We start from the raw sequence: 14,350 nt of genomic DNA on the forward strand, positions 1-14,350 counted from the left end.
AAGGATGTAAAGGAGACTGTTGATCGGCGGGCGGTAGACCAAAGTTTAACTAATATTAAAATTAAATAAACGAACAATCTAAAAAAAATGAATTATACATGAATAATTTTAAAAATAAATAAATGAATACAAATATGATGTTAAAAATTTAAACGAAGACTAATCAAAAAAGATAAATAAAATAACACAAACATAAACTTATTCGTTTAAACCCAATTAATTTACAGCCCTAAGCCCTACGCTCCAATTTTATTGTAAATTATTACGAGTGATTAAAGTGAAAATGAAACTCAAGTCTGATAACATGTCTGTAATATTTGTGTGACCAAAATGGAAAGTTTTGATAATGGGGTGACCAATTTATGTTGTTTACCTGAAAAATAAACGAAAATAAAACAGAATTCAAGTCCGTGTTCTTTCTCAACGCGCTGTCAATCATACTCTCCGGGGATCCCAACGAAATATTTTCTCAGACACAAAGAATTCACAAGCTAAATCCTTATTTTACCCGTACATCTCCATATCTCTCCTGAATTCCTTGAATCTCAATATTTTCTCAAATTTCATCCAAAAATAGTAACTCTGGAAAATAACTTTGTCCCTTTTGCGAATATGTGTAGAATTTGATTCTATTTTTTTTTGCTTTGAGGACGGCAAAATTTTGGAAAAGCGTCGTTTCATTTCATTTTGGAGCTGCTCGGAGTAAGTTTATGGAAGAGTTTGGTTGAAGTTTTATTGCTGTCAAAGCCGATTAGAAGTGAATTTTTCTGGTTCAAATTTGAAGAACTTTCGATGAAATAATTGGCTTTCAACCATCAGCACGGGAGGGGCTTTGACGGGCAAGGTGAGCTTGTTAGATTAGGTGGTTTTGTCTGAGTAACTTTAGGAGCTTAATTTTGTGAATTTAGGGTTTCTCTTTGATGAATTTGACTTAAATTTGATTTTAGTTATATGTTTTCTGGTTTTGGCTTTAAAGCAGCGAGACTGGTTACAGCTCGTGAAGCTTAATTTAGAATGGATAGTTTGTACTTTTGGGAATTAAGTACGTTATTGTATAGTAAACTATAAAAGTTAATAATAAAAGCAAGATCATAATTGTTCTAGAAAACAAGTAATCAACAAACGAATAAAGTACAATGTCAATTCCAACATTAATGTTCTATTTAAAAGTAAAGAATCAAATATTTTCTTTCTTCAAAAAGAAATAAAATTTTAATTTTTCAAAATATATTTTGCTTTTGTATCCAAACCTGCATATATTAGCGAAAAGCAAGTAGCAAAAGTGACAACTGGTTACTGCATGATTGACACTTTGATGCATAATTAGGAGCTCTCTAAGTAACTCCAATTTGTTAAACCAAGAACCCAAAGTTAACTTGTTAAAGACCATAATTAGCGAGTAGTGTTGTCTGCAAGGGGTGTGTGACTTTATTTGAGCAGTAAAAATACAGATACTGCTTAATATTTTAAACATTATGGCAGCAAAATTAAAAACAGAATAGTAAGCTTATAGCTTGTTTAGTTTATTGAGGTTTATATTTTAGCTGAAGTTTACGACTTTGTACTTTTTTATTCTCTCCAGGTTTGTATCTTTTCTATCTTAACAACTTAGCAGCTTGCTCTCTCGCTTCTATTGGTTTGGAGCAGCATTTTCATAGAGGTTTGGTAAGATTGATTTTGAAGGATCTGTCATGGACTATGGGCTTTCTGATAGCAGTGGTGAGTTGAAATAAAACATTCTGTTTCAATTTACTTTTTACCCCTATAAATTTGATGATTTTGAGATGGGAGAGATTTTTTTCCAGCTTGGTTTGTTGATGCAAAAGTTACCTGGTTTCCCTTGGTTTATCTTGAGTGAACTATTAGGGTTCATGAAGCCTTTAATACAATGCGATAGTACCTTGCATTCACAAAAGATAAAGCTTCCCTTTTTCTCAACACCCCTTTCTTTATCAGTTTTGCAAATTCTACATCATTTGGAAGTGTTCTGCTATGTATTTAATGGGTGGCTTGATGAAACAATATAACTTCTGGTAACTTTATCAAAGATTCTGGACCTAATCAGATTGTTTATATTAGTTATTTGTTTTTTTTACCGTAAGGGTAACAGAAATGCTCGAATGATTTGTTTTTATTTCTGATGCCTTGCATATATCATGTTACATCCTAGAAACTTAAATCAAATATGATTGTCCCATCTGATATAACTGCAGGAACAGATGATGACCTCCCTACTTCACATCAGAATAGATTTCAAAGACGGGGTCATACTGCTGCTGGAAATGGAAGATCAGCACTTATAGGGTCTGCTCCTTTGCGTAGGATGCATGGTGACATGGAAACACAAATCCATATCATCAAGCAGGAAGCATACAGTTCAATCCTGCGGGCCTTCAAAGCTCAATCAGATGCTTTAACTTGGGTATTTGTCAAAAACTTCCATTCAACAGATTATCCCATAAAGATTACATGAAGTAACAAAAAGTGTTTTCCTTCTTAGGAGAAAGAAAGTTTAATTACTGAACTCAGAAAGGAGCTGAGAGTATCAGATGAGGAACATAGGGAGCTTCTATTGAGGGTTAATGCTGATGACATGATCCGGAGGATAAGGTCTGATTTTAAAGCATGCTCCTATGAGCATATTTATCATATATATAATGACTTCTGGTCATCTCTCCATTTAATGGGAACCATGATCAATCATTGCTGCTAGGGAATGGAGAATGGCAAGTGGGCTCCAGCCTGGCATGCTCAGTACAAGTCAGCCTATTCTTGACCCTGTACCAAGTCCTACAGTATCAGGATCACGCAAGAAGTTAAAAACATCAGCTTCATTTTCCATGGGCGCACCATCTCCTGCATTGCATCCATCAATGCAAAAACCATCTTCATTGGCCTCTAGACGAGGTCCTCCACCAGGAGCAGACAGCAAGAAGTCAAAATCTGTGAGTTAATTCATTGAAGATACATGGGAAGATTTAATGAATGTGCTAATATTCTATTTCATCTTTTACTGACGTATATTGTCTTGTTGCATCCCCAATGAAGATGACACAGAACCCTTCCAGAGGCCTTCCTGGAAGGTCCAAAGCTCATAATCGTACTTCTTCAGGGGCCTTTGCAAAAAATGGACCTGCTGAAGCAGCACCGTATGACTCATTAATTGGAAAGAAAGTTTGGACAAGGTGGCCTGAAGACAACCATTTCTATGAGGCTGTTATTACAGACTATAACCGGGTTGAGGTATATTCTTCAGTTAATTATAAAGTAAGCTGTTAACAATGGAGCTGTAATACTATGTTTCCATATTGTAGGGGAGGCATGCTTTGGTTTATGATATAAATACGGCAGATGAAGCCTGGGAATGGGTCAACCTCAAAGAGGTAGAACTGTTGCATTTTACTGCTATTTTCATACGTCATTTTTTTTTACTTTGGACGGCCTGATTTACATTTCCATTACTAGATTTTATACAATTTTTAAGAAATCAACTTTTAAGATTGTAGCATATGTTTCTTGGGAACTTTTATGCCATTCATCATACATTGCAGAATTCATGTGCATGGTATATTCCTGTACTCATGAACCATATTTTTCCCAGACGGGGTTTATATCTCGTACGGTTACAGTAAATTGCTATGCACAGCCAATGATTATTTTTATTGTTAAACCTGTATTTTTTCCCTTCTTTTTACTTGATGCTCATTGGAGCAGTAGGAAACTAATAATGGTATATTATTTAGCCACTGCCATATGATCATACTGTACAACGTTAGAATAAGTCCTTTGGATTGTGCTTTCTTGCCGCCCACTGATTTCTTATAAATATAATGGCAGATATCTCCTGAAGATATTAGATGGGAAGGTGATGATCCTGGAATACCCCGTAGAGGTGGCTGCCCTGGTCTAGGCCGTGGGATTAAGAAGTCCTTGGCTTCTAGTGGGGTGGCTGGAGCAGGAAGAGGTAGGGGGAGTTCAAAGGGTCAGGCTAACCAAGATTTTCCTTTGATGCAAAATGGTGTTGGAAACAAGGTTTTGGAGGATATTGAGATACTTCATACAGATTCTCTAATTAAGGAGGTATAACTGCAACTGGGAGATCATCTAATAAGATTTAATTGTCAAATGTGTGTGTGCTTCCTAATTGTGGAAATTTTGAACAGGTAGAAAACGTTTTTGGTGCAAGCCATCCAGATTCCATAGAAATTGAGAATGCAAAGAAAGTACTGAAAGTAAGTATTGTCTTCTAATCTTGTTGCATTGTTCTATATTCTCTATTTCAACAGCAATCGTTATGGATGTTTGCAATTGCAGGAGCATGAGCAAGCCCTAGTTGATGCAATTGCGAGGCTTGAAGGTGCATGTGACGGTGCAAGTGGTAATAACTGATACATATAATCATGTCATAGATAAATAGTTAAAATATGAATGCACCATTTTTTATGTAAACAAGTTTCATACAAAGTTTCCTATTATTTAATGCTGTCCATTTGTCGTCACCTTCCCCTTATCATGAAAATGAAAGCAAGGGGTCAACTTAACTTGTATAAATTGCATAGCTTTTGGTCTTAATCCCGTTTCATCATTTAACTTAAGTAACGGCTGTTCATGAGACATCAACAGCAACAATATGAATATATAGTTCGGGGAAAAAGGGAAACTTGTTGCACATGGAAACGCCTTCAAATCCTAGGGAGCTTTATTTATCTCAATTAATAGGTTACATGGCTGAAAGAAGTTAAGAAGTTACCATTTTTCATATTTATAATTTATTTGATTGGATTCAAAGCAGATGGAGAGCATCCATTCTCACAAGGGCGGTCAATGGACCAAGAAAGAGCATGAAGAAATCGACCGTACAATAATGAGATGGGTGACGATAGACTGATCAAAGGGTCTGATGGCGCAATAAAATGACGGGAGGTGCTCCGTAAGTTTGGTGTAGCGAAATTTAACCAGCTTGTATATACAGTAGCAGTAGCTGTGGGGTTCTTAACTGGGCAAATGCTTTTTGTAATCAATGTTTTAAGCCTTGAGGTCAACGGTCATATGTTTGGTTCCTAATACTCTTTAGTTAGCAGGCTATTGTAACTTTAATCTAACTGTAAATTAGGAAAATATTCTGTATGAAGTTTTAAAATATTACTGTTAAATCTCCCTGACTGTCAAATTTTAAATTCATTATGTTTGCAGCCAAGTTTAGTGGAACTCAATGTTTTCACTTGCATCACGCAGGATGGAAACCAAAGGTCAAAGTTCCTGCAAATTACACATAATTTTCAACGAACAGGGTGCTTGTCCTCCGATACCATTTGGAAATGGCTAACTCCTATCAGGTGTCTTTCATTGTGTCCTGCGGCAGTCTTGAGCTTGTTCTGGAGCTGTTTGACTCCCGTAAATCCATCCCGAGTTCCCATGACGAAGAGTTTCGGTTTCGAGGATTGTAGGATAGCGTTGTGATGTCTACTGAAAAGGATCGAGGCCATCATACCGAAAGGGTATCCCAGACTTGCATACCCCACAACTTGATCAACTGCAGACCCGGCAATTGGAGCCCCTAAAGAAGGCAATAACATAGAAAATAATGAATGATGAATACACACAGCAATTACAGGCACGTCACAAGCCATTAAGCAAGTTGAAGCATAGGGGGGAAACAAACTAATCTAATAAACAAGTCGTTAGCAATTCGCCTTCAATTGGCCTGTACTAAAAGTCCATTCATCCAGTGATCTCCTATTGCGGATAGATACAAAGCCATGTTCATGCCTTCCGAGCCGAACTTTTGTTGTCATTCCCGTCTCATCACCTGCGAAAACTGTATACATTCTCGTTTAATTGGGTGCGAATTAAAGTAGGCCCGCCTGAACCCCATCCTACTAACATCCCTGAAAGGCTAATACCACATCCTTCTCTTGATGGCAAGGTTGTTGTTTCAGAGTTCGAGTATTAGGGATGTAAGATGTGTTAGCGTTCAGTGTAAAATAATTAAAAATTATATTTGAATAGATACTAATAATGTATATATCGTAAATGTATAATTATTCAAACTTATATTTTTTTTAAAACAACACCATCCTCTATCATTACAATTACTTAATAAATTTCATTACTTGTAAATTTTTAAAATTAATTAATCACTAATATGAAAATAAGTTAAATTAATTATACTAATTTTGTTAACTGTTATATCATTATTTTTCGTTAATTGTTAATATCAAGTGATTTGATTGAAATATTTAAATATTTGAATGATCTAATTGATAAGATCGAAACATTGATAGTCAAAATAAAAAATGGATAATAATTGAGGGATTATATTGATATTTTATCCTTAGTAAAATATAATATTTTTTGAAAGAAACAAATTTTAATAAAAATATACCAATGCCAGAAATCTTAGACTACATATTTTTCAAAAACAAAATCATTAAATTTTATAATAATTAATATTGTTTTGTATGTTTTAAAAAGATATTATTTTAAAAATCTAAATTTTTGTAATTATTTAATTACATTTGATGCAATGAGAATGAATAGTACTTGGATAAGGATTCTAAACTACTTCAGAATCTTGCTGTCTGAACTTGTGTAATAAGTAACACGTGAGCAGTCACGTGATCATCAACAACACCACTAGTATTCTTTCCCTGTCATTTGGGATTATTAAATTTCACAATTTTCAGAATATCATCCATCTTTCTATCTATCCATCCAAAATCAACCACTTTTAATTTAAACCTAGCTTCTTTTTCGACCATTTTCCTCTCTGCTTCCGCTCCTCTCACTTTCTTTTTCTTCCTCTTTAGATCTTGTTGCTCAGACAATGGACTTTGGTGGTGGACGCAAGAGAGTGAGGCCCGAGGCTGCCTTCAACGGCAATGGCGGATTCAAAAAATCCAAGCAAGGTGTGAATTTTCTTCTACTTATATGAATATATTGTTTATATCTATGCTTATATGACTGCTTGTGCTATATTTGTGATGGAATGATTATTTCTAGGGTTTGAAGAACCTTTCTTCTGGCTTTTGCCCCCCTTTAATTTGTAATCCCCTCCTCACTTTATTTCTTGGGGTAAAGAGGAAGTAGCAAGCTTCGAATTTGTGTAGTTTAAGAGTGTTTGATTACTTGGAAAGTACTACAAGAGATTTGAATATTGGATTTACTTTTGGTGAATTGATATAAAAATATTCAGCGAATGCACAAGGATACATATAAATTGACTGGTTTATGCTCTAGTATAATAAAACTATGGAAACTTAATGAAAGGGAAAAGGGCAAAAAAGCTTATAAAAAATAAAAGTGAAAAAGAGGACATTTTGAGTTCTGATTTTGCTCATTTATGTCACGTTCGATCACATACACGCCATTGTGGAGTTTTGAAACTCTACAAGCAGCTTTATGCTTGCTGCGTGGAGTTTTAGAAATCAATGTAGAAGTGTTAAGTTAGCAAATCATCTGGCATTTAGTGGAAGTGTAAACCCCCTTTTTTGGTAATGCTCCGTTGCTATGAACATGGAATTAATTACTCTACAATTGGGTTGTTGATTGTCACATTTGTTTAATAACATATGCTTTAGATATTTGTGGTTCTAGTGACTAATTAAACTTGCTTGTTGTAAACATTTTGAATCCTTTGCCAATTAGCAGGGAAGTTTCTTATCCCACTTAGTTTGGATTTCCTGAGCTTAAACAGTAGTGAGTTTGCATGTGATTGTTCTTGTGCGTTATCGCTATTTGTATCATAGTGTTGTTGCATAGCTAGTGTTAAGTTGATTTTTTTCCCCTTATTTTTTTACATCATTATAAGTGATGCCTTACTTTGTTTGCGTATCCAGTGCTTATATATATATATATATATATATTATACTGTTGCAATTTTATAGTCTTGATTTGTCATATACATTTTTGGGATTGATGTATGAAGCAAAGAGATATTTGTCTTAATTTTGATTTCTCAACTGCAAATCATTTGTTGGGGGGGGGGTGTTTTTTCTCTGGGAAACAAAAATAAAAAACATGTTTAAATATTCCTTTTCCCTTTATTCCTTAATTTCTTGAATTATTGTCCTCAAACAGAACATTTTTAAAAGTCTTTTACTGAGTGTAGTTGCAAAGTTGTCAACCCGATATTGAATTTATTAGTAAGTTTGATGGCTCTATTCTTAAAAATGATCTAAATCAATTATTCATATTAGATAAAGCGCATATTTTCTTTTAAAGTACTGATAGGAAATGGTAATAGGGTACTAAATACTTTGTAAAGTTAAAAAATGAATTACTCTCTGAACTTATAACTGAGATAAATTAATTAATGTTCTGCAACAGAAATGGAGTCCTTTCCAACTGGTATAGGAAGCAAATCAAAGCCATGCACAAAGTTTTTCAGGTTCAAATCTTAACCTATCCAAAATAAATAGCCTAATGCACTTCCATCTTCTCTAATTTTATAAGTTCCAAGTAAACTTTTCCTCTGACGACAACCGTGAACCGTCTGAAGTAAACTTTATATGATTATGACTAACTAATTGGTCACTGATTATACAGGTAACGCTCTTGGCTCTAATCATGATAAGAAAGACTATGTGATAAAAATGGTTGGTTTCTTGGTGAATTCTTGGACTAGCAATATGATGGACTATATTAAACATAAAGAGAGTGCATATTAACAGTTTTCTGAGTATGTTTTGGTTGAAAATTCCTCATATTTTTATCACATGAAGATGCTTGAGAAATGATACAGAACTGCTGATGCTTGGTTCTGAAGTCTGAACAACAATAAAGGGTTGTGTCATATTCTCGGTGCTTGTTATTCAATGTAGTAATGCAGAAGATTGCTGTTGTGATTCCTAATGTTACATGCAGTAACACTTATCTCGTAGCATTGCGTCAGCTGGTGTATGCATGAAGAGCTTGGATAAATTCCTACCTGTATCTCATAGACTGAACTAGTACTTGTATTATAGCATTAGCAAAACAGTAGTTCGTTGATATTAGCTTGACATTCTTGAATTTTGTTTATCTCACAGCACTTCTGGGTGCCAATTTGGTGAGAGCTGTCACTTCTTGCATTACGTTCCGGGTGGCATCAAAGCTGTGGCTCAGATGCTTGGTAACAGCTCGACTCTTCCTGCAGCTGCCAGATATTCAGTAGCCCAACCATACTTTCCTGATGGCTCATCTCCTCCAGCTGTAAAGACCCGTTTGTGCAGCAAATTCAGCACGCCTGAAGGTTGCAAGTTTGGTGATAAATGCCATTTTGCTCATGGCGAGTGGGAGCTTGGCAAGCGGGCTGGTCCTGCTTATGAGGATCCTCGTTCCATGGGAACTATGCCTGGAAGGATGGAGCCTCCCTCACCTGGTTTTGGTAGTGCAGCCAGCTTCGGAGCATCTGTCACTGCCAAGATCAGCATTGACGCATCCCTTGCTGGAACTATTATCGGGAAAAATGGTGTGAACTCAAAGCACATCTGTTGGGCTACAGGAGCCAAGCTTTCCATAAGGGAGAATGAGTCGGATCCTAGTTCAAGGAACATCGAGCTGGAGGGAACATTCGATCAGATCAAGCAAGCCAGCGCAATGGTTCGTGAACTGATTTTAAATGTTGGCTCAGCCTCTGGAAGTAGCATGAAGAACACCGGTAAGAGTGGGTCCGGCTCAGGGAACAACTTTAAAACTAAGCTTTGCGAGAACTTTACTAAAGGATCCTGCACTTTTGGTGAGAGGTGCCACTTTGCGCATGGAACTGAAGAATTGCGTAAGACAGGAATGTGAATTCCTAATCTTGTGTTTATATTGATCACAAGATTTCTTTTGCATGTAAGCTGAGTTTATATAATTCCTAAGAATGTAGCACTTTAATTATTAATTGAAGATTTTAGTTGATATCATTCACTACCTATTACGAGTGTATATATAAAAAATATTTTTCTCTTTTAAAATAAAGGAGAGATATAGAGAAAATAGAGATAGATGTATCTATTCTTATTTTTCTTTCTTCAATTTTATGAGTACATGAACCCCATATACATAGGGATGAGGAATGCTCTCTAATAATTATAATATATGTGAAGAGTCAAATCCTTTGGTATTTCATCTTCTCAATTCATTGAAGAATACTAAAAACCACATTAACTAATAGGATTAATAATGACATCCACATAATATATTTATAACACTCCCCCTTGGATGCCCATTATTTAATTGTGTCTCATTAAAAACTTTACTAGGAAAAACCCAGTAGGAAAAAAGCCTAGTAAAAAATACATAATTATACATTTGACATGTTGTATCATTAAAAAAAACCTTACCTGGAAAACTAGAGGGATAAAACCAAGGTTAAGGGAAAAAGAGTACAACGCGTATTTACTCCCCTTAATGGCTACATCAGTTGAAATCTCTAAGGTGACGCATTGTAGTGTAGTGTACTAACTTCTGAAACACAGATATTGGAAGTACCTTTGTGAATAAATCTGTCAAATTCTCTCTTAAACTGATCTGATTAACCTTTATCTCTTTAACCATCATTATCCTTTGTTCTTTTTTCTTTTCCGAGGATTCTTATCTTTGGAACCAATTGGTCTACCACGCTTCAAGTGTGCATTAGATCCATTAGTAACTAAAATTTATTCTTCTGGGACACCAAGTTTTATTGGAGCATTCACAACTGATATATGTGACTTAATCACTCTCTTTAGGTTAATAAATGCGTCCGACAATTCATTAGCTAAACTTTGTAAATGAATAATTTTTTGAACTTCTAATTTACATTGTTTAGTACGAGGATCAAGATGAGACTGATAATTCTTTCCAATTAATTTTTTTTACTAGTTGTTTGATCTCTCGTCAAAATGACAATCCACAAAACGAGCAATAAATAAATCCCCAGTAGATAGTTCTAGATATTTAATTATCAATGGAGATTCAAATCCAACATATATATATACACAACTTTCTTTGAGGTCCCATCTTAGTTCATTGTGGTGGAGATATTGGAACATATATGTCACATCCAAAAGTTCTTAGATGTGATATATTTAGTTCCTCACCATGAACCATTTGTAATGGAGAGATTTTATGATAATTTTTTGGCATGATGCGAATTAATGCCGTTGTATGTAAAATTACATGCCCTCAAGCAGTTCTTGCTATCAACTGAATTCGCTTAATTAAAGATTCTACTAGACCATTTTGTGTATGAACACGAGCTACAGGATGTTCAACACTTATTCTAATGGGCATGCAATAGTCATTAAAATATTGAGAAGTAAATTCTCTAGCATTGTCAAGACGAATTGTCTTATTAGAAAAATCTGGAAAATGGGCTCACAATCGAATCAATTGAGCAAGTAACCTCACAAATGTCAGATTGAGAGTTGATAACAAAGATACATAGGGACCATCTAATCGATGCATCGATTAAAACCATAAAGTACCTAAATGGTCCCCATGGAAGATGTATAGGTCCCCACATATATCCCCTTGAATTCGTTCCAGAAAAGTAATTGATTCATAATTTATCTTAGTAGGTGATGACCTAATTATCAACTTGCCAACTGAACATTCAACACATGAAAAATTATTTTAAAAAATATGTTGGCTCTTCAAAAATGCCCACATGAACGTTCGATTATTTTCCGCATCATAATTGAACCGAGATGGCCTAACCGGTCATGCCAAACAATAAATTTATCAGTAAACTTCTGGTTTACTATAGCATGTGTTTCTATTGAATTGATCTTTGTGTAGTACAAACCAGTAGAGAATGTAGGCAACTTCTCAAGAACTTGTTTATTGCCTTGAGTGATTCTCGTAATTTGAAGAAATTCATGATTTCCTTCACTGATAGTCTCAATATGATATCCATTTTGACGAATGTCTTTAAAACTCAATAAATTTCTTTCAAACTTAGGGGAATATAACACATCAATGATTTCAAACTTTGTTCCCCTTTGGTAATATTATATTTGCTCTTATGGAGCCTTCTACAATGCTTGTACTACCATATATAGTGCTCACACTTCTGTCTTTTATTATTAAGTGAGAAAAACATCTCTTATCTTTGAGTATGGTATGAGTAGTTGCACAATCTGCTAGGTATAAATCTTCATCATTCAATACTAATTGTCTTTAAGAGGTATTCATAATTTTCTTCAAAGAGAAAATTAGTCACAAAACAATTATAATGTCCAAAACATATACCCAAATCCAAATAGTTAAAATATATGACAATAAAATGTCTCATAAAATTAATAATAAATTGTCACTCAAAACATAAAACATAGCAATAAAATTCATAAATTATAACCTAGATAATTAAAAAATAAACATAAGTTAAAAGAGTTTAGTATGATCAATAAAAATTTATGGACTTAATTATTTTCTTCAGGGGTAAAATAAAAATAAGTAGTTTCCAAGTGGGTTGTATTGCTAGCATCAAAATCAATTTCGTCATCTTTATACACAAGATTTGTCTCTACTTTCTTTCCCTTCTGTATTAGTGACAGCTAATAAAGATCAATTAGATGCTTTTGAGTAGGACATAGTCGTGACCAATAATCTTTTCCTCCAAAAACGATAGCACTTATTAGTTATATTGTTTTCCTTTTCCTTCTCATGCTTGCTTTCATCTTTACGATCCCACCTCTGGTGAGAATATGAGTTTCTAAAATGACCATATCCATATCCACGACCACAATCATGGTCGCGTTTTTTACCACTGCCATTGACATTGTTTGTTTCTTTCAATTCTTGCCCATTTTTAGTTGTCACATTCGCTTCAGGGAATGGAGTAGAACCAATTGGGCATAATTCATGATTTTTCATTAGTAGCTCACTATTTTGCTCAGCCACTAGGAGACAAGAAATTAATTTAGAGTATTTCTTGAATCCCTTTCCACGATATTGTGTCTACAAGACAATATTATTCTCGTGGAAAGTGGAGTAAGTTTTTTCTAACATTTATACATCAATAATTTTCTCTCCACATAAATTCTACTGTGAAGTGATTTTAAACATGGTCGAGTTATAATCACTAGCATATTTAAAATCTTGTAATCTTAAATTCAACCAATTATAACGAGCTTTAGGCAAAATTATAGTTTTCTGGTGGTCATGCCTTTTTTTTAGATTGATCCAAAGGATTTGAGGGTCTTTAACAGTCAAGTATTCAGTCTTACGACCTTCATGAAGGTGATGTTGAAGGAATATAATGTCTTTAGCATTATCTTGAGTTGTTGCTTTATTTCCTTCCTTAATGGTCTCACCAAGACCCTTTGCATCCAAGTGAATTTCAGCATATAGTACCCACGATAACTAGTTCTTTCCAATGATGTCCAAGGCCATAAATTCAAGCTTTGTAAGATTTGACATGATCACTATTATAATTAAAAATAAATCAATTAGGTGAATGTTGCTTACTCATATACATATAAAAAATTGTTATAAACATGAGAACAAAATCTAAAAAAATGAATAAATTATAATTAAAATGACAAGGCATGGATAAACTCTAATCTTGATGATCGATGATAATAAAGTCAAACAACAAAACATATTTTACAAGATGAACTAGTGTATATGAGATATCTAGATTAAATCAGTGTTACAAACAAGAGACTTGTATATTATAACAAATCATGCAAAGTTATAAATCTCTTTACAAAGTAAGTGTATCTGTAAACCTCAATGAAAGAAGTCATGTCACATGTCCTTTTAGCAATGATAGTACATTATAGCTTAATAGATGCTAGACTATGGAGATCTACATACCTGAGTGAAATTGGTAACGTTAGGTTGACTTTTGTTCAACCTTGCCCAACAATATTTTCGGATCGTTTGCTTTGTTCCTCCAAACAATCCACTAGGTTGCTTGAATAATCCCTTTGGTAGAGCGTCGTGTTGATAGCGTCTTTTAAAATAAATGAGAGATATGGGAGAGAAAATAGAGATATATGTATCTATTCTTATTTTTTTTTATTTAATTTTATGAGTACATGAACCCCGTATATGTAGGGGTGAGGAATGCTCTCTAATAATTATAATACATATGAAGAATCAAGTCCTTTGGTATTTCATCCTCTCAATTCATTGAAGAATACTAAAACTCACATTAATTAATAGAAGTAATAATGACATCCACATAATATATTCATAACAATTTCTTGATAATACACAAATTTAAGCAAATAATTAACATTTTTTATCAAAAAATTCTTTGCATTTTATAAATAACAGTTTCAATTTTATGAACGCTTAAAAAGAATCACCGCAAACATTGTAAAAAGCTATTCATATGGTAAACTATTAGAAGTATTATACTATTATATATATATATATATATATATATATA

At 34.0% G+C, this 14,350-nt stretch overlaps 2 protein-coding genes across 4 annotated transcripts; both read left to right on the forward strand.

The window, feature by feature from the left end:
• Positions 1-429: 429 nt before the first annotated feature.
• On the forward strand, positions 430-5,273 carry LOC120192805 (protein EMSY-LIKE 3-like). 3 transcript variants are annotated; one of them, XM_039195521.1, is made up of 11 exons: positions 430-846; positions 1,583-1,719; positions 2,214-2,422; positions 2,501-2,610; positions 2,714-2,945; positions 3,049-3,243; positions 3,315-3,383; positions 3,838-4,080; positions 4,164-4,232; positions 4,315-4,378; positions 4,790-5,273. In XM_039195521.1, the coding sequence occupies exons 2-11, from the start codon at positions 1,692-1,694 to the stop codon at positions 4,843-4,845; spliced, it is 1,275 nt and encodes a 424-aa protein (XP_039051452.1). In that variant the 5' UTR covers positions 430-846; positions 1,583-1,691; the 3' UTR covers positions 4,846-5,273. The 3 variants fall into 3 exon arrangements, with proteins under 3 accessions (XP_039051452.1, XP_039051454.1, XP_039051453.1); XM_039195523.1 differs by having other exon boundaries at positions 435-846; positions 3,058-3,243; XM_039195522.1 differs by having other exon boundaries at positions 437-846; positions 4,793-5,273.
• A 1,460-nt stretch (positions 5,274-6,733) lies between these two features.
• Positions 6,734-9,900, forward strand: LOC120192806 (zinc finger CCCH domain-containing protein 14-like). The gene is made up of 3 exons (XM_039195524.1): positions 6,734-6,908; positions 8,329-8,389; positions 9,030-9,900. The coding sequence occupies exons 1-3, from the start codon at positions 6,827-6,829 to the stop codon at positions 9,772-9,774; spliced, it is 888 nt and encodes a 295-aa protein (XP_039051455.1). The 5' UTR covers positions 6,734-6,826; the 3' UTR covers positions 9,775-9,900.
• Positions 9,901-14,350: the final 4,450 nt, after the last annotated feature.

Source organism: Hibiscus syriacus, unplaced genomic scaffold, assembly GCF_006381635.1.
Source record: "Hibiscus syriacus cultivar Baekdansim isolate YM2019G1 unplaced genomic scaffold, ASM638163v2 tig00116980_pilon, whole genome shotgun sequence".
NCBI lineage: Eukaryota > Viridiplantae > Streptophyta > Magnoliopsida > Malvales > Malvaceae > Hibiscus > Hibiscus syriacus.